Below are 21,420 nucleotides of genomic sequence, written 5' to 3'. Positions count from 1 at the left end.
TCAAACAGTTTACTACAAAATAAGAGTCGAGCATTGGAGAACTAACTTGTTTTAGTTTTGGTCAAATTTGGACAAGTACTGTATTTGTCTATTGTAGTGCATCCTATAAAAAGGTTTATACAGCTTTCAATGTTATTTAAAATTACAAATGGGATCTACTAGTTTTTGTTTAGCTGCGCATTGTTTATACGTATTTTTTAATGGTCCACGAATGTCTGAATTTACCATGAAGGAACAGTTGCGACCTAATGCCCCCACTGTATTTTAACAATGGCATTGAGACTCGATTGGAACATTGTTTACGACACAATTTTTTAGGAGGTCTCTACGTCCTGCCTGCCGATAGTCTCTAAATTGGCTCCTTAGAGGTCCTTCTAGTTATCAGCATTCTTTTCATGGACAACAAGAATTTCTGGAACCCACCTGCTGGCTCTCCTGAGGTCTTAGGGACACTTTCAGGTGACTGTAATGAAGATAGGCAATATATTTCTCTCACACTGCCATCTTCAATTTTTATCTTACCTTACTCCAGTCCTACAAGCGATTTAAAATTAATGTATTGTAAAATTTCCCCCATTCTGAAAACAGCTTGCTTGGATGTCAACACGCTGCAAAACAGGGAATTATTCCTCTGGGCATTTTGTGTCACAGAGAATCAAAATATGCCGCTTTCCCGACTTGCTCATCTTTCAATATGAGTCTACTCAAGTACTTTGTTGTCCTCGTAGTCAAAGGGAAAACTTGAAATGATGTCTGTCGTCTATTTACTTTTTATCAGGCTGCTTTAACAGCCCTCTTTTGACCTCCCCTGTGTACACCGTGCATGTGCTAGACCCCCTCCCCTCCACTTATTCCTCGTCCTAGCAACCAGAACCCAGGTCGTCACGACCGAAGATGTCAGAACCCATTGCTATGGAAACAAGGCTCCAAAAAAAGAATGTCCATCTCCCGTGCATTTCATTTTTAGGACAAGGCTTTCATCAGTGCGTAACTTAACCTTGAATGATAACTGATTGTCGTGAGTACCATGATAATGCAATCAGTCTCCCTGACTATTTAGCCTTCACTTGATGATTATCACTATAGTAAGACCACCATGATGCCACCATCATTTTCTTGTTGTCCCTGAGGATCTGCACCTCTTGTTGTAGCATACAAACTAAGCTAGGAGTTAACAAATGTTAAACGTAGGTCGTCACACAGTAAAGCAAAGCTCACACATTTCTCTTAAAAACTAGATTAATCTATCATTTTGTACCCATTCACGCCAATGAATATTTCTGGCAATGCATTTGGACCATAGCTGCTGTTGGGTTTTTTAAACAAAACTCAGAACTTTTTAGGCAAGCACTATGAAGGAAGCGCTTTTGTAAATATTCCTCATGTGTGCCAGATGAGGCGTGTCTCATGTACAAGCCAGTCTTAGCACTGTATTGCTTGCTTGATTTAGCTATCATTTGTTGCGTAATTCTTACTATTTCAGGAGTGTTCCATGAACCCCCAAGGGTGTTGCTGTTTTCCCCTTCTTATAAGCATTATTCTCAAAACATTCATGGTATTCACAACCCACAGAAGTGCTCCATTGTGCTCTTTGTCGGTCTTCTGACATTCATGGCATCAAAGGAGGATATTGGTCAAGGGGGAAAAGCCTGATAACGTGATGCAGACAAAAGATTAAAGCTGTCATCTCCATTCGTGAAGATGGATTCGGTTTACCGACCGGGATGGCGCCAGAACAATGCAATTGCTGTGGCCTCAGGTAACCTCGCTGCCAGCCAGCTGGTTCTGACAGTTTCTCAGACGTGCCATGTCACGTCATACAGGACAAAACATTTTCGTTGAATCCCTCCATTATAAAAAATGACACCGCAATTTCCTGTGAAAACAAATGAAAGTAAACATCATTGTGCATGGTGCAAGGCTGTTTGGATTTAATATACTATGATGAATACTTGTTTTTGACAGCTTTTTCTAAAGAAAACAGATGTGCAGTCAAGTCTCTAAATATTTGGGACATCCACACAATGGCAAAAAGCAGCAGGAAGGAATTCTAAAGAGTTTCTCAAATCTGTTCATTATACAGCTTAGTAAGTATCCCAAAAATTAAAACACGTAATTTAATTGCTGAAAATGGCACATCAGCCCTTTCATTTTTTTCACCACATAATTGGGCATTTAAATAGAAAGGGAAAAATACCAATTGGTGAACCGTTTGCAAGCATTTTGTGTTCCTACCTTCACATAGCATAATAATATATAATATGTGACCAATATTTAAAGGTTATCCGGTAGTACATATTGCTTTTTAACAGGTGTTCTCTCCCAAATTTCAAAATTCAGTATTTAGGCAGTCATTTTGGTAGTCTTTAATTGACTTCCATGGTGAAAAATATCATCTTTATGAAACAAGAAGTCTTCTGAGTGACCTTTTGTCAAGAAAAAAAAGTCAACCCGTTATTTTATATGTTCCCACAAGCCTACTTTTGCGCCGCGGCATCCTTCAACTGGGCTCCATCTAAGCTGGATCTATTGTTACATTCACACAGCCTGACTGGTCTCCCGACGGCTCTGGGGCGACAACGCTGCTACTTACCAAGTCGTTTTAAAAAAAAATGAGCACACCCTTCAGGTGTTTAATCTGGGAAGGCCACTGTGCAAACAAATAAGCCCAGACAAAGAAGGGCTTACAACGCTGATGTGGACCTCAGGGTAAGACATCCTGTTCCTCTGCAAAATAACAGGCAATTATTCTGGGAAGCTGAGACTCAGGCTGTTTTTCTTCTTTATTCCCAGTGGTCGAGAGATAAAGCATGACTTTTCAGACATTCACCTCCATTGTGATCTGCGAGGCCAGATAGGACATCCAGTGACTCTTGATCAGGCCAGGTAATCAAATCAATCTTTAAACTCAATCTGCAGCAAAATCTGTCTTTGTCAAAACAATTTAATTAGACCAGGTATTTTCAACACGGAATTCCCCACGCTGATTTTTTTTAAAACATACTACTTAAGGCGAGGCCTGCTGGCAACTCATCAAGAAATCTTCTGTTTACAAATATTACATAATGCTCGATGACTATCATTAGTTTCCAAAAACAAGACCATAGCAAACGTAATCCATTTTAAGAGTTGGCTCATTTCCTGTTATGCTTATTCTTTTAACATAAAACAATGAACTCATTTAAATTTTCAGTTCTTTCAACCCTGGATCTTATCATGCAGCGTATCTAACTAACACTGTAGCCCATTCATGAATCTGTGTGCATGTGCAGAAATGCAATGAGGACATAAAGCAGTGGGAGACCTCTTCAGCAATAATGAATAGATCTAAGAGTGACTTCAAGCATAAATCTCCTCTGCGTTGACTGTCTGGAATATAAGCGTATCTAGAGAACCTCAGGACACACATGCGAAAGGATATGGTAGCAAAGGTAGAGGCAATACAGCGAAGAGGCTTTGGCCTCACCTGACCGTCTGGAGCAGTGAGGCCGAAATGCACTTGGGGGACATGAAATGCGAGTGGAATTAGCAGTGATTGTCAGGCGGGAAGAGACAGGGTGGCAAGGATGACGGGGCTCTTCTGCTCTAATCGGCTGAGAAAAATACAATAGGAGATGACCTTTAGCGAGAGCGACATTCCGTCTGAGAGGTTTTTGGTCATCAACAGCATAGGCGAATGAGTTTGTTGCCATGTGAGTTGTATTTTTCATTTTTCTTCCCCTATCGCAGGCAATTTATGTTACACAGTAGTGAAGTTATGGAAGACTATGTTTGGATGAATGTAATTGACATACAGTAATATGTAGGTGATATAGTGCCTATATAATTAGAGGGTGGGATGGTGATAGTTGTCACGTCCGCCTCACAGTTTTGAGATCGAGGGTTCAACCCCCAGTGGGTTCTGATCTTCCTGTGTGGAGTTTGTATGTTTTCACCAGACCTTGTGGGTTTTCTTTGGGTACTCCGGTTTCCGCCTGCATCCCATTAGAATGCATGGAAGGTTGGTTGAAAAGTTTAAATTGTCCTTAGGTATGAATTTGAGCGTGAATTGTTGTTGGTCTCGTTATGTCGTCTCTTTGGCTGGCAACCAACTCACAATTGACAGAAAAAGGCTTACTTGTGGTATGGAAAATGAATAAATGAAGGATTTAATGAAGTTTTCTTTGCATTAAGGACTTAAAGCAACATGGCAGCAATGACCCAAAATTTATCATTATTATTTATAAATTAAAAAAAAAAACATGAAGGAACAAGGGCAATCAAAACAGCCATTTCAAACATATGAAAAAAAGCAGCTAAACTGACAACATGGTAACAGGGAAGTTATAAATATGCCAATCCCTTGACTAAAGTCTTTATCCGACACACACACACATTCCCTTCGTGTAAAAAAATAAGATAAGATTGAGTCGACCGTATCCACACACAACCAAGCAAAATAAAGCAGGAATGTGAATGATTTATCCTGAGGTGATCTCAATAAAAGGTCACACGCTTACCCCCACGTGATTTGTTTTTTCCTCGCAACAGGCGCGCCTTTCACTAATTAGAGTTCCAGGTCAAGCTTTATAAATGCAGCTCATTCAACATAGCGTCTAAGATTCTGCAAGCTCAGTAAACAAATGTAAAACATACAATAACGTCAAGTTATAAGTTGTCAGATAATAGGATGAAAAGCAATTTCTCCAAGTACGGATTGGATTGGTGGTTAATTTGACCCTTCTGGGGCCTTTGACTTATCCAGTCACACAGATCTCCATATTTTGATCATTTTTAATCTGTTCACGTGGTGTTTGAAGGCACTTGTGATTCCAAGTGATAACATCTGCCACACCATCCCAAACATGACTCCAACTCCGAAAAAAAATAAACAACTCCCAAAAGAGATCAATCTGTTTCATCTAGGACAAAAGCGATGACTATTGGAGGCCAATAGAAACTCTATATGATTGAGAACATAGTTTCAAACCACCTCCAGAGCTTTAAAAAAAAGAAGTGGGACAATATTTCGAAGAGGGGGGGAAACTGGCCAACCATTGAAGCACTTAACAGCACCGTTTACACAGAATAACATCCAGAGTAATAACTCACCCGACATGATTTCTTTTTAAAAGTCTGCTTTTTCTCAGGAATTCGTTGGATAACTCTTGTGCTTTAAATCAAACTAGCTGTTTGCACCCTCGCCTGGCTGGACATTTTAAAACCCATCAAACGTAAACGAGAGCAAAAGTGTTTGTGTGGCCTGGAAAATTCGACACTTCCACGTAGTACAAACTGAGCTTCCAAGGTCCAAACATGGTCCAATAAAGTTCACTTTTGTTTAACCGAGGAAAAAAAAAAACATTGGGACATTTACAATATATTGCAAGTAAGGTTATTGGCTAATGTTTTGAATTTTAGGCTTAATGTAAAATGCACTATTAAACAGGGGCACTTCATTTAAACATTTATCCATCTGCTAAATGTTTTTTTTTACTTTTTTCAAAGCCAACTGTTGTCCAATGAACTTAATGTTGAAATGCAATGTTCCGTGTCTTTTCTGTAGTTAGTTTTTCGATCGTTATGCTTCCTTGTAGAGTCAAAAAGCATGAGTCTATGATATTTAGTTAATTAGCTATTTTTTCTTTCTCGCCAAGTAATTTATCCTTACCTTCCCTAACATTATCAGTTTCCACTATGCAGATGATAACTGTTATATAAATGATTTTTATTGTACAATTTCAGTAGTTATGTATGGATCTATGTGAGACCAAAGTAAAAATACGCCAATTCTCTCTGATTAATAAATACGGAGCTTTTTTTAGCACTCAGGTTGTATAGACACAATAATCTTTGTTGAATAATGATCATTTTTCGTCTTTCCTGATTGCCCCTTACTGCGCCACACGCCAAAAGGTCGTTCACATTGTTGAACGACTCCCTCTAATTGATAGCTCGTGGGCCCTAGAGTACTTTCCATTGCTATTGGAAAGCTGATTTGTCGAGAGATTTCCCATTGAAACGCTTCTATGAGGACTCGACTGAAGTCCGCCATAGCCTTCGAAATGTCACCGCCTGTCTTTTACCGAAAATGTGGTCGTGACAACTAGGGTGGGGGGAGTGATAGGTAGAGTTGGGAGCTCGGTGGATGCAGGTGAGCGGCGAGGGACCGTAAAGACATTTCCATATCCCGCCGAAGGGTTATTAACTCCTGGAAAGAGAAAGGATACTATTCTCACGTCTGAACAGCAGAGCCACGCGTCAGACGCGCTCAGACTTGCGTCATGCGGAGGAGGATGAAGGGGAGGGAGGAGACGGCTTGCTTGGATCATTTGGTTGCATTCATGAGCGCTACATAGTGTGTCTGTCGCTCTGATTCTTGCATTCAAAGGCCCAAATAAAAAGGCCTGTTTAAAGACTCTTCGGATTGTGCAGAAGTGTCGCTTTCTCTTGGTTGTTTCCGTCCTATGGAATTAGGTATTTTTTACACAGGAGGTCTTATTATTGAGAGCGGAAACTGGTGACATCTGCACCAGCAGGCTGATTAGTCCAGATAAAATGGATCTCATGGCAACCATGTTACCATGGCAACCGGGATACAGATGACATGCTAACTTGATGTGTGCGATTTGCTCCTCCCGCTATCATACGTACACACATGGAATGGTTCATCCCATGTTTATTGCTCATTTACTTCATTTCTTAACAATGTTGTTGAAGTTTGTGATCATAGCTGATAGAATAGGTTTAATTTTTTGCCTATGCAAAATTTACAAGTCTGCGTTTTAGCTGGTTTTAAACTTGTATATGAAATATATTACAATGTTTCTACATTATTCAACCCTTATTGCTTTTCCATCCAATACATCACATTATTATTGTACACATTTTGTGCACATGCGCTTCCTTATCTATTATTAACGAACCTTTCCCATCAGATTATTTTTTTCTTTACACCAGGAATGCTTTCATGAAAAAATAACCATATTTCAAATATTCATATGTATTATTATTGTATGCTGTATGTTGTGAGTATTGCAGATCAACATGTTTTTCACTGAAAAAACATATTGTCTAATTACAATATATATATGATTATGTTTCCATTAAATTTGAGTGCATCATAATAGATAAGACCAACAGAACTTAAATATCTTCCCTATCATAATCATAGTATTATATTTCAAGTTTTTTCCCCCGCTGTGTGTAGTTGCAAAACCACTAAAGTCACGTCAGTATTAACCCCAACATCCTTGAATGTAAATAGACGACAACCTTTGGTGTGTAGTTTGCCCTCTCACGAGAATGTTGTTAATTTTCACCCTTTTAATGGATTTATGGAACTGTTTTTCTTAACATACCAACAAATGATTGCGAACTTTCAGGAGGGTCGAAGTCTTCCAAAGCTTATCAAATGTCAATTCTTATATTTAAAAAAGAAAGCAGACACACTAAAAGCATTTTTTATTATTTGTTACTATTATTTTATGACCTGACCATTATGATCATTATTTTTACATGTATTAAAATAGTCATTCAGATTATTAGGACGCCATAGAATTCCGAAAGGTAAAATAAGGTCAATTGATGCATCATGGGGGGAAAAAACAATTCATATTTTAAACTCAGTTTCTAAATTTTGACAATTTACCCCATCATCATAAATCAACAAATGGATACTTTGAAACTTTATTCATCTCTTCTATGTTAAAAAGTCAGTTTTACAATAATTGGATACATCCGAGTTCTTTTCCAGTTGTTATTGATTAAGATGAGTTGCATTTGTGTGGGAATTATTTATTTTTAATTTGTATTTTTCTTTCATGTGTGTTTTTCCAGTGGAACAAGCCAACACTCCCAAGAACAAAGATGTTGGGATGTCTCCAGGTTGCTGGCGAGAAAATGTAAGAACCGAACCACTTGGGATCAACATGAATCATGCTGTAATCCCTAATTCCCTAATGTCGGTGCATCCATGTGCCTGAGTACGTCATACTCGTCATATTTGCGGTGAATTTCATTCATATCTTCACCGTTTAAGTCAGGGGCGTCAAACCAATTCCACAAGGGACCAAAAGGGTCAAAAGAGCGCAGACATTTTAACCAATGAATAGTCTGCTGAAACAGCAGCACCTGACTGCAGTCAACTGTTTACACTTGTAGGAAATCAAATTGGGGAAAAGGTGTCCTCTTCATTGATCGGGGTCAAATCCAGCACCCTTTTGGTCCTTTATGGAATTGGTTTGAAACTTAAATACTCTATACTATAAATCATCTAGAGAACATCAAGCATTATAAGGTGCTTGGGTTTTATTATACCAAGTTTAAGTAGAAGAAAATTAATCAAATGTAACGTAAACACCGTAAAATTACATTAAAAGAGAAACAATTATTTTTTTATTTAAACCAAGGACGCTGCTTTGCTACACTAGCATTGTAACAAAAGAATATGATTCCAGGGGCCCATACATACCTGAATACTAAGTATTTATTTACCTTGGCGAGAAAAAAATTGACAGGTGAAACAGCAAAGGCAATTAGCTAACTTCATTTTTTTGCCATTAATTTTAGTTATGTGCAGAAATTAATTTAGAAATGACAAACCTTTCATAATATTGTTCGAAATCAAGGTTTAGTGCTATTTGACATATTGCGGCAATCCATTAGTGAGCACAGCACATTTTCTGAAATGTCAGTGCAATTTCCAAGATGACCGAGTCCACAAAACGCAGACTTCCTGCAGAATTATCCGATAAAGTGAAGATTGGAGAAAGTTAGGAAGCTCAGAAAGTCATTTATAAGCTTTAACTTTCAACTCTCATTCCTGCCTTTTCATACCGTTACCACATACTCGTGCGTCTTATATTTGCCCCACAAAATAAGCAAACAAGGAAAACTTCAAACCACGACATGACTGCAAAAGGTTCCGTGTGTTACTCATTTATTTTATACAAAAAAATAATTTGTTCAATTACATCACATCCTAACGTACCACTTGTTTCTTCTATCATCTCGGTGCCTACGGGCACAACAAACCGTCAAGCCACCGGGGTGTCACAAACATCAGTGTCGGTTCTGTGGCCGGGCCGTTGGAGAACTGAACTTCACGCAGACACCCCGGGGTGCCACCTGGAACCCGACAGCAATAGAATATATAACAGGAAGTTAGAGCAGTGGTTCTCAAACTGGGGTCCTCGGATACCTCCGTTGGTCCGTCAACTCAATTTTTGGAGGGCTGCGAAATAATTTGCAAGAAATGATCGCTCTAAAAAAAATTCATAGCAACATAATGACACTCGTCTTCAGATCCAGCGACATAATTAAGCAATTACTCCTCCCTTTCCTACGCTTTGATCAGTTAAACGGTCAAACAATATATGACATCTGTAAATGTGGCAGTGTTACATAAATAACCTGAAAAAAAGTAAATATGTATGATGACAGGCATGAGGCCCCAGAACGAAAGGCAACAACGATAGTCTAATTTCTTGAAAAACAGCTGTAATATTATGCAAATAAATTTGGGGGGAAAAAGAAAAGAACAATATGATCTTCCCATTTTAAACCCTGACTTTGTCGAAACTAAGCCCAATCAGGAAACAACTTTTTATTTCAATACTTTGAATTTGCGCCGATTGTCTGTTTCCACGATAAAGTTTTGGGATGGGCACCGTGGTCCACGGTATAATCACGTTCGATCGGATAAGTGTCCTGGGGCCCCAGGACCCCCAAAGGTTTGAGAACCCCCGATTTGGATTGAGTCCTCACGCACCGCATGGCACGAAAAACACCCGAAGAGCGAGCTCGGGCAAAAGGCTAGCAGACATTCACATCCTCTCCTGCTCGTGGGTTAGGCTTGAAGTGCCGGACACGCGCTCATGTCCCCCCGGTACTGTTCCAGCCACTTCCTGAGCTCGGAAATCCGGTAGCCCTCCGGGCCCCGGCCCCCTTGATAGACCACCCTCTGGTCCCGTACGATGTAGAGTCTCTCAAAATAGGCTCCGTAGGCGGCGTTGGACGAGTTGTCCATGTTGTCCACAACCACGCTGCTGCCGTGCACCTGAGGCAGCATCAGGCGCGCGGCGCTCAGCCGGTCCTCCAGGCAGCGGTGCTTGAGGATCTGGTAGGGGGCGTCCGAGCTGACCCAGCCGTCGGCCGGGTGCGCCTCCTCGATGTAGACCACCACGAAGTCGGCGATGTCGGCGTACTGGCTGACGACGCGCTGGAAGGCGGCCAGGCGCGTCATGAAGGGCGGTCAGGAGCAGCTGCCGAAGTTGAGGACCAGCGGCCGAGTGCCGCGCATGCAGTCCAGGAGGCGCACGGGGCGGCGCTCGGGGACCAGGACCACCTCCGTGTTGGGCGCCGCGCGTCCCAGCCGCGCCGACTTGAGAAGGTCCAGCTTCTGGCCGTACCACACGGCGCGCAGCGACTCCAGCGTGAACATGCGGTTGGAGTCGGAGACGCACAGTGGAGGGTCGTCGGCGCTGTGCGGACGCTCGCCCATCTGGAGCAGCACCTTGCGCCGGATGCAAAGGAAGTCCAGGAGCCACAGCGTCACAGCCGCGGCCAAGAAACGGGGGACCAAGAGCAGGAGGAGGGCTGCGAGCTTCAGAGCCCGGGCCAGCTGCACCCCGCCGGAGTCGTGCATCGTTGCGCTCGAACGCGGACTGGGGGGGAGGACAGGAGAGACCAGGATAGGACAGGACAGGACAGCCCAGCCCAATCGGACCCCCTTTTTCAGCTGTCTCGACACATTTGGGACCGAACGCTCCCGACGTGTTCGCTCCCTGCCTTTATAGGTCCGGCACCGTTTGACTCATCTCCGCCCACTCACATGCTGGCGGATTACCTCCTCTCACCTCCTTGCACCCTCTCACACACATTTGCTACCCTACAAACCGACAAAGCACGCGCTTTTGTTTACGTATTCATTACATGCTGCTTTTCTTTCGGCAGGGCATGGTGGGAAAACTGCACCAAAAAAAAAGAAGAAAAAAAAGTTGGACGTCAACATCAGTTGGTAGCTCCCGGAGCGAGTGTAGGAACTGGACTGGCCACTACGAGGCGCTGTAAGAAAGGGAAGAGCAAGGGACCATTGCGAGGGTAAGTCATTCCTTTAAGTTTGGGCCCCTTAATTTGGAAGACCCCAAATATGGGTTTGATGTCTTGAAATTTACTGTATGAAATACAGTACATAAATCATTACTAGTATGTTGAACTCAAATGCATGTTTGACACTTTTTAATTCAATTGAAATGAGGAAAAAATATGAAAACTCACGTTTGCAATACAATTTGAACATATTTTTTTATTTCTTTGTGACATATAAGCTGGATATGTATATATACTGTATCGACTCTAAGATATTGTCTAACTTTAATTCATTTATATGGGAAAACCCCTCTATGCTCAGGATTTACTAACATTTTATTCAAACAGATCCATTAATTCAATAAATTAGCCAAATATTAAATAAATATACTTTGCTTATTAATAATAAATAAAAGTAAGGATTAATGTAATTGATTAAAATGGCGAAAATGAACATTTTTACGCCAAAATGACCAAGTAGAGAGAGACCTATTTTGACATAATTTTTGGCTTTTGTAGATAATGAGGTAAATATTTAATTATTCATTCATTCATTTATCCTCACAAGGGTACCTATTAACTGCAGTAGGTCCGCCGAGCTAATTTTCATTTATTATTGGTTTTGTACCATACCTTGTTTTTACTGTATTGATAGTACTTGTGTTATTCCTACCGTTGCCTGCCGAGACCCCTAAAAACCCGCTCACCCCAACCCTCCTTCTTTTTCGTGACATCGTTATGCTCATCATGCTCTCTCTCCCACTTCTTTCGTCGCTCGCTCGCCTCATGTGAGGCGTCAGAGTCATCTTCCGCCTCTTCCTATGAGCAGATGGAAGTGATGTGTTTATGTTACACAGGATTGAACGCTAGTCGAGGATTGCTTCTTGAACAGAAACATTTGCATAATTGGCCACCTGCTTGCATTGTGCTTGACGGAGCCACTAATTTATCATAAGGCTATGTATAAATAGGCTCTATATCGCTGGTAGTTTCATCAAATATAAAGAAAACATTCTGAAAATGCACAATTCGTACTATATTGCTCTGATTGAAATAGCTCATTTGTACGATGAAATTGCTAAATATGAACCCACTGCTTTTTATTTATAGTTGCTTTAGGTGAAATTTAAGTTATTTGTACACATGATCAATTGAATTGATTGAAGCCCTTGAATCTTATCAAACCATTTCAAACTTTGGCAACATTGACAAAATACAGAGAATAAATATTGCATTGTATCGTCATTGAATTGGTATTTCATAGTCCAAATATGTCATTAAAAAAACGAATGGTCTCTGGTGAGGCTGAAATTATGCAACGCAAAGAGAAAATACACGGAAATAAGACACCAACGAGCGGTAAAAGAAATCATTCGAATCCCGTGACTGCCAGAGGGCCCACTTGAAAATGACAACTTCTCTGAACTCTATCGATCTGAATCTCACATAAATTTGCTTCTCATGTTAATCTTCAGCCGAGATCAATGAGGATCACCTGACACTCACAAGTGCTCGAGCACTGACAAGAAAACAACAAAACCCTTGAGCCCTAATGATTTGAACCCAAAACAAGAGATACTTACTTATTTGAACCCAAAATAAAAGACGCTGATCACGTCAACGTATAATAGAATGCCTTGATAATTTGCAAATGGAAGATCATGAAGTAAAAACTGCAACAACAAAACACTCAAGCTCAACAGTCTTCCCGTAGCCAATGTGTGAGACTAATTTAAGTTCTCACGCTTGTTTCCTTCTGTGATGGTTTGTTTCTAAATTAAATCTCCTAAGCATGGGTGTCCAAACTCGAGCCCGCTGCCCAGTTTTTTTTGGCCTGCAGCAAGTGATGAACATATCATCGACTATAGCCCGCACAAGAAGCTTGAATTCAGCATACATTGGTCTTCTCAGTTCTAACATTAGCGAGAGCTAGTCATTCTCATCAAGTTAAAGATGGGATCAAAACAAGTCATCCAGGTTGTGGTCAATATGTACTTTGAATTGGATTTACCGATACTAGCGCCTCCTGCGGTTAGCAGGTAGCTAATTATGGGACTTTCCCCTCTGGGAAAGCGAGTCCTGCTCATATTACAAGAACAATGAGCCTCGTGCCAGCTGACAGGTCGCCACGAAAATGCAAATAAGTCTCCTTAGCTCATTATGTCCGTGTACTGGAAGCCTAAACGTACATGTGCATGTAAATACGCACAAATCCAAAAGCTTTCTTTTAATTGCATTGTTATAAATGATAGATTAAAATGCTGTTTCTTTTCTTAATGTGAAATGATAAAATGTTCGATTCCTTGAGAAGCAACCAAGTAAATCATAAAACAATGCGAAATAAATAACAGATATTATATTAATGTGACTATGCATTTTCATTTGCATGATGAAATTTGCATTAGTAATTAAATAATCGTTCTAGTTGGCAAACCAAACTTCACACCTGTTGAATGGGATGATTAGAATAATAGAAGCAGCTAAATTTCAACGCAAGATAGCATAACAATAAATATTAGATCATTTGTCGATATGTTGCTCAACTTTAAAAGTGTTCTTTCCATATATCGTAACATACGATGAGTTCACAGCACCTCAGATTCTTTTATAATATAAGTAAAAGTTGTTTTTTTTCCCCCCTGAGCTGCCAGTTTGTCGCTGTGTTCGTACCTCTCACTTCCCTCGTGAGTTGACTGGACGAACAGCGCCTTTGCGAACAAACAGTCCGCTTAGATTTTTTTTATTTTTTCAATAAACTGTTGGAGGCCTTCTTTCATTAGACGCAGCCTAGATGCTGGCAAGGGACCCAAGTTCATGTGAGGACATCCCAGAATAGGAAAGGCAGGCTGGAAAGAGCCTGCAGCAAAGCACAAACTGTGGCAGGCATCCAGCTGAAACCATTAGTAGTATGACTGCATTGTCATTGACTACTACACGTGTTGATGGTGGCACACGCGCACATGCACTACAAATTCACACATACACACACGGAGGGTTCATGCATGTCATTTAGTGCGATGATGAGGCCTCGACTTGTTCCTATTCATGGGCCGTTTGCTCGTCAGGCAGAGTTTAAGTGGGTTTGTAGTTGCTAGGCAACGCTCAAGTATTCCCTCTCAGCCTCATCCGTCTGGATTGCTGTGGCTGCATCACCAAGCGAAACATGGAAACTGTTTCACAGTGCTCAGAATTTATTCCTTGTTCTTTATCGGTAATGATATTGTTGTGGTGCTGATAAAGTAAAAAAAAAAAAAAAGAAAAAAAGGGGGATGAAACAGAGTTTTAATGCATTACCCGCAGCATCACTTTCATCTCAGACACAATTGAGATGAGCTTGGCTGTTGTTCAATCCAAATATATTATAACAATGTTGGCCATAGAGTAGATCCAATAAACTGGTTCAAATCTTAATGTCCAAACCAGAGCTGCGTCAATCTTTGTGCTCAAGGGCCAGATTTTAAATTTGAACACAGACAGATGGGATAATTCACTCGTTGATGAGGTTTTTAAAATAGATAGCTAGAATAAAAAAGTTCCAATGTTTGTTCATTAAAAATAAGTATGTTAGTAAGTTAAGATCTTTGGGAGGTGGTGTCGTGATCAAAAGAAACGTGAACTTTTCTGGTGAGGAGTGCACCTCAGAAATGTTTGTGCATTATTTAGCATCCATTTTTCATCTCCTCTCCTTGTTCTCTTCTGAGATGCTGTTGCCTCAATTGAACACTTCAAGGAATACACTCAAGCTCATTCTGAACATTTCGGACAATGCCATTCCATTCTTATATTAAATAAGTATTCTTTCTTTATGAATCAACTAACAGGAAAACTACAGCACCGTATCATATTGTGCTTGCAAATGCTTACAATCTGGCCTTGGGCGCATTGAAATGTTCTCAGTTTCTTTGAATGCGGCATACTTTGCTTTCACAACGTTGATACTAATATTTGTTGTCGGAATTTGCGTTAAACTGCAGCTTTGGGTGGAATTACGTGGTGCTTTTCATCTAGAAAATGAGAGATTACCAGCAGTCTTGGATATAAGAAAAGCCCAGTTTTATTCATATGCAGGATTCTGTTGTGAATAGTTGTCTGCGAGAAGTGTCATTACAGACAGCGGATAAGTCTTTCATTGTGAAATCTTTTTCAGTTTTATTCTCAGTCTTTGGAATTTTAGGTTTAGGCATCTTAAACACGGACCTCAAGTGATGTTCTGTTGCACTTCTTTTCAAAGGAGATTTCCAATGTCCCACTTTTATTGCAAATCTTTTGATACAGCTCAGCATTAGTTCTTATTCTCTTTGTAGGTCTTTTGGAGCTAACGCCACCTCGGTACTGAGGGTTCAGGCAGAGGTTGATGTGAAATAACACACGAGTGAGGGGCCTGGGGGGGTCGAGTATGTGATAAAGGGTTAAAGAGTTGCTCACTGCTCCCTTAATGGTTGACTCATAAGCTCACAAGCGACATCAATAGCCAGTGGAGACACTTTGACAGTTGTTTTTAATTCAAGTGTACAACTCTGTGTCCACCCGGTGAGAGAACCGAGGTCAGTGTGTCACTCAAAGCACCTGACAGGTTTACACAAGCGTGGAGTGGATGTTGGATTTGGGGGATGGTGAGGCGGGGGGTACGTGGAATCCGAGATGTTGTCACAGGACAGAAGTTCCAGCCTTAAATGCCAATGACGCACATATTGATCCATGATATTTTCGCCAAATCTGATGCAATACGGTACACACTACTATACTAAACGATCATCAACATATTAGTTACTCCCATGCAAGCTGATGTTAGCCCATTCAAATAATCTCGCTCCCCGTTACAAAACCAAAGATAATGTACATATTTGAGGTGCTGATTCAAGCATATTTGTAGTGTTATTGTCAGGCATAATGACTGTTATTTTTATTTAACGTCATCTTTTTTCAAAGGCAGCAAAATGTATGAATATCAAATGTTTTTTAGAAATTTGATTACATTTAAATCCATTATATTTGGCTATAATAGTTCTGGTAATGACATACATTCATGATATTTTAAATAAAACGTAAAGCATAATTTATACATTTTTTTTTTGTTATTTTTTGATGTAATTCATCCCCACTCTAAGTCAGGAGTTCATCACTGTTATTAAAGTACTGACTGACCTAGTGTACCTTAAATGTATATCATAAAATTAGCCATGAGGTAGCGGCTAATACGCCTTTATCAATGGCAATCAAACGTTCAGTCGTTTTATTATATTTGTGAACTACTGTACACTCTTAACTCACTTTAGTAGAACAATAAACGATGTGCAACGTCCGCTCACGCCAGCTTTTGTTAGTCCTATTAAAGTTGATGAAATCTTTTAAAGTTAATCATTGGTTTGAAGGAAACCACCAAAAGCATGCCTGTGGAAATACCCAGGCAATTTCGTCATCCAGCCGATACCCCGTCATTTCATCACAGGAAAAGTGGGGCGATGTGTATTTGGGTGCTTAGTGACCAATGTTATTAGACAACAAACTACATTGGACTTTGATAATGTAACATTTACAATCATGGTGATCAAATGGACTTTCCCAGTGGACACTTGTTATTGTTTGATTATTTTACTTGTAAAATCTGTGACTTCACAGCACCCTAAATTTGCGCCCCCTTCTAAAAGCACATTCATCTACGAATTTTATACTTAAATTTTTCTGTGCGAGTAAGCCTATCATTTTATTTGTGTGTCCTTTATTTATTATTTATTGTGCCAAGCATGTGATAGTTTTAACTGTTGAAAAGCAACGACTGCCGTCAGATAACGTGACGGGAAGAAAGTGAACTTCTCGGACGACTGACTAATGCATTTAAATCCGTAAACATTATTGGAACATTCTTCTTGCTTTACTTCACCGACAGTCTGGCGGGCCTTGTCATTAGCAGGCGTGCGAGCGTGCAAAAAAAAAAGTATGTTTACCTTCAACGGAGCGCAAGTAACGTATCTTTTTATTAGCCTGTTGAGTGATTGTGTTCACGTGCAGACGAGTTCTGATAGTTCTCTGTCAACGCGTGTTCGGATCATGCGAGAACGCACGCACACACACACACAGAGACTTTAGGGTTCAATTTGTCTAATACATCCGGACTCACTAAAGTGGTGCATAAGGTGACTCACGCCTTGTTATTGTACTGGAAAGTACTTGGTAGGTAACTTGGTGTTCCTTGAAGTGGGCCAGCGACATCATGTCGTCAAACGGAAAGGGAAGTGATGCTTGTTTGTGTGCTATCGAGGGTTTAAGGTCAAGCAGATAGCCTTCAGATAAATCGATGACAGCTTGTTGACTTGGTGTTCAAAAAAACAGTGGTGTCTGAACTTGTTCCAAATGCTAAATAGGATAAACAGAATGAGTACTAGGTATAACAGATATGAGTCTCGTTAGAGCATTCTCTGCAGTATAAATATAAAAATCGGTAGGGAATTCCAAACAGAGAAGACTATTACACTGCCCCACTACTCACTAGAAGATACTATAAAATATAGTACTACAGTGGTACCTCGACCTACGATCAGCTCGTGGTACGACGAAAATTTTGATTGAATAATTCGTCCGCGATACGGTCAAAATTTTGAGATGCGACCAAGCCAGGTGGCCATGACATGAGAGGCTGTTTATCATTGTAGCGCACTGTCTTTTTTGCCGCATCTTTCGTGTATAACTACTATATCTACGAGGACTGATTTATTCAGACGAGTTTCGACCAGGAAACACAAAAAGAGGGCTTTCTGGGTAATGAAGTATACTCGTGCACACAACACCGCCCAATTTTAGTTATATTAAACACATTTTATTACTATTAAACCACTAGTTATGTGTTACTTTGTTAATAGATGGCGAATTAGAAGAAATAAAACATTTTTTTCCAATCCAATATCCTGTTTTTGGTGTTTTTTCAGAAGGTTGGAACGAATTAATTTGTTTTTAGTTCATTTCAATGGGAAACGTCCGCTCGAGTTACGAAAAGCTCGACATACAATCTCAGTCCCGGAACGAATGAAGATCGTATGTCGAGGTACCACTGTAGTGAATATTGTATCGCTAATAATAGCAAAAATTGTTGTGATGTCTGATTTTGTTATGATCGGAATAAATACATCTAAAATATCCTAGAAAGAAATGAAATGAGATTTGAATACTTTTTTTCCAGCAAAGTATAGCCTCTAAATAATAATAATCATCATAATAAAACAACAACAATTCTGAATGAATCTTATTTCATCCTGTAAACGTTTTTTTCAAAGGTCTAAATTATGTTCTATTGGCAAAGGTTTTAGTTGGGATTGCAATTAAAACTGCTGTTCATTTTTAGTTGTTGTTGTGGTTTTGACTCATCAGTAAAAACCTTAATAAACTGTACGCGGTAGTTAAACACATAAATTAGGGCAGGCACTTTAATCTCCGCACTGAATGACAAATAAATAATACTAGGTTTAAATAATTGAACGTCAATTTTCAGCAGAAGAGTTTGGCATAACACTCACACTGGATGGCAGCATTTTTTAGAAAGGAAGTGCATGAACATTAGCCTCACCTCAAATACCCTGACTTGTCTCATTCTATGGGTGCGCGTGAGTGTGCGTGCGTGTGTGTGTGTTTGTGTGCGTGTGTGCCTTGCCGCCTTTATTTTTCTTTTAAGCTTGCGGTGTGCGCGTGCCCTTTGCTCCTCACGCATCACCAAATCCGACAAGTACATTTTGTTTGTTTGTTGACATTACGCAAGCGCTATTAACCGGCAAGTGAAGTCAGAAGTAGAAAATGAGCTCCTCAAAGTTGACAACCACGGCTCAAAAGTACATGATGGCGATTAGCCCATCAAAATTTGAATGAACATATGTATAATGTACTTTATCTATTTATTAGTTAAATAATGCAAACAATTTTAAACAACTCTGTCATTATTTTCTTAAAAGAAAATAATCAAATAAGTGTACAGTACTTTAATGGTAGTTACTATTGCTAGAAGTAATTAAGAGATCATTTTATCATAATGTCATTGATGAACATGTGTGTATTATAAATTATTGACATAATTTAAACTTCTTAAAATTTGTAGATTTAAACCAATGTTGATTATCATTAACAGCATTGTCACTATGACAAAAACTGCCATAAAAATGACCATAATGAAAATATTTGATACAACTAATTCAAATAAAGTTTGAATGAAATAATACAATAAATAAATAATATAAGCAAACTATTTGAAAATCACGTTCTACCTATATTTAATCGAATACACCACCGACTATATATTTCATGATCAAATTCATCAACTTTATTTTTTGCAGCCATAAAGTTCTATGATAATATTTTCTGATTAAAACACAAACAATCTGTTTGAACATTAAATATCCTATCAATTAACTTGAGCTGATCACATTAAGAAAATCACTGTGTTGTATATTTACGTTTGCCCTGTAGAAATATTACCATACATTACTGTTAATAATAACATAACGATAAAAATGTCCGGCACTGATAATAAGAATTGCAGCCCCAGTGACACACAAATAAGATACACATTACCTGTTATTTTTTTCAATATTAAATTGTGTGCTCCTACGTATTGAAATAAAGTTGTTGACGCCACCTGGTATTGTATGTAAGAACAAGCATTTTATCATGTAGCGTTGCAGTTATGCACTATTTTAACAGGAATGCAAGGGATTGTCTTGGCTCAAGTCGGAACACAAGCCAAATATGTGATGCCTTTGGCACACATGCAATTAGAAATACATGGAATTGCACACATTATACATAGGAAAACATAGCCTCGTAAATCAGTCAGCCATGTGTTTTCACTTTTCAGTCCTTTGCAGTCCGCTTGTGTTTGGGGGTTATCCTTGTTTAAACTTAGGGTTGTTGTAGTAAAGTTGGATTATGTTGGGGTCCAGATTTAATTACAGGGTCTTTCAGAAATATTGCAGGACTGGCGTAACAAAATATATATAGTGGTGCCTTAGGATAGGTTAATCCATTCCGTGACCTCGCTCCTAACTGAACATACTTTTGTCTCAAATCAGCTTTCTTTGTTGAAATAAATAATAGAAACTAAAATATATGTCCCAATCTATGTATGTTATTCATAATGGCTGCAACCGAGCCACCAGGAAGACTTTCAAGTCAAAGAAACAGAAAAACGTAAATAATACTTTGTTTTTGCAAAGAATAATGTATGATAAACAACACGTCGGTGTTAAATTTAAAACACTTAAGGCAATATAACCTTCACACTTTTATGGGAATAATTAGCCCGTATATCTTGTTTCCAATTATGATTACAGATGTCGTCTTTTAACCCTTTATGGCCAAACTTATCATATTTGATTGAAATTTGTGCAATGTGAGGTATCTTATAAATTCTTTTGTCCATTTTCGCATGCTGCTTATCCAAACAAAGGTCCTGGGGGTGCTGGAGCCTATCCCAGCTAATTATGAGCAGTAGGCGGGGTACAACCTGAATTGCTTGCCAGGAAATGGCAGGGCACAGTGAGGCAAACAACCAGGATTGAACACTTAATCTCAGAACAGTGAGGCGGACGTCCTATCCACTCGTACACTATTTCGCTGTATCATCTCAGTATGGAAGAAATTATGCTTAACATTTTGTATGTCCAACTTTTGCATAAAATCAGTCCTGTATCTTATGGCTTGTTGAGAAAATGTCTAAGCTAGTTTCACGTCCTCCACCTGTGTCTTGTGTGTGTGGGTGTGTGCGTTGTTCTTTTCCAGCTGTTACCAGCAGGTGTTTTTTAAAGTCTGACTCATGAAATGAACTTCCTCCTTTCTCCTCAGCAATGTTTACGAGTGCGTCATGGTCTAGTTTTAATAAGGAACGATGTAGTCCGTCTTGCCCCTTTTCTTGACCTGATGTTTGTTTGCCACCTGGTTTCAACCCCCCACACTCCCCTTTCGTATTTGTCCCGCCACTAAAGGCCATTCATCTTCCCGCGTCAGACAACCGTTAGTCTCCGTCAAAGTCGTAAACGTGCTTCCAAGTATCCGATTGGAAGCAGCGATTGTTTACGGACGCCCGCTGGACCGTGTTTTAGCACTTCACGGTTCTTCTTGTACTCATCTCCCCTTCGAGACGTTTCCACGAATGTTGATCTCTGTAGTTGACAGCTGAATGCTTGGATCCAGTTGTTGGAGCACAAAGTGGCTTTTGAGGCTTTCACTGTTTCAGCCGTTGAATTCATCCACCATAAATACTGCACGAGCCGATGAATCGTTTGAACCAAAACGTTATGGCTCTTCTTTGACATTTTTGTAGCTCCCACAAATATAAAAACCTTTAAAAAATCTCGTATACATTGTTTAGTG

General features: G+C 39.7%; 2 protein-coding genes across 3 annotated transcripts in view; one reads left to right on the top strand and one right to left on the bottom strand.

Moving 5' to 3' along the window:
• The first annotated feature begins 2,816 nt into the window (after window positions 1–2,816).
• Window positions 2,817–21,420, top strand: part of LOC144065019 (mitochondrial basic amino acids transporter-like) — a 44,007-nt gene continuing 25,403 nt past the window's right edge. Inside the window, exons 1-3 of one of the 2 annotated variants that reach the window (XM_077587957.1) lie at window positions 2,817–2,886; window positions 7,819–7,883; window positions 10,936–11,082. The gene's annotated coding sequence lies outside the window, so the exon portion shown is untranslated. Of the gene's footprint in view, window positions 2,887–7,818; window positions 7,884–10,415; window positions 10,779–10,935; window positions 11,083–21,420 lie in introns of those variants that run through there. The other variant, XM_077587958.1, reaches the window with a different exon arrangement.
• Window positions 8,904–10,770, bottom strand: LOC144065023 (thyroxine 5-deiodinase-like). Its single transcript, XM_077587962.1, has one exon. It carries the CDS (start codon window positions 10,625–10,627, stop codon window positions 9,830–9,832), a length of 798 nt encoding a protein of 265 aa, XP_077444088.1. The 5' UTR covers window positions 10,628–10,770; the 3' UTR covers window positions 8,904–9,829.

Source organism: Stigmatopora argus, chromosome 19 (genome assembly GCF_051989625.1).
Source record: "Stigmatopora argus isolate UIUO_Sarg chromosome 19, RoL_Sarg_1.0, whole genome shotgun sequence".
Taxonomy (NCBI): domain Eukaryota; kingdom Metazoa; phylum Chordata; class Actinopteri; order Syngnathiformes; family Syngnathidae; genus Stigmatopora; species Stigmatopora argus.
This window is presented reverse-complemented; position numbering and strand designations above follow the sequence as displayed.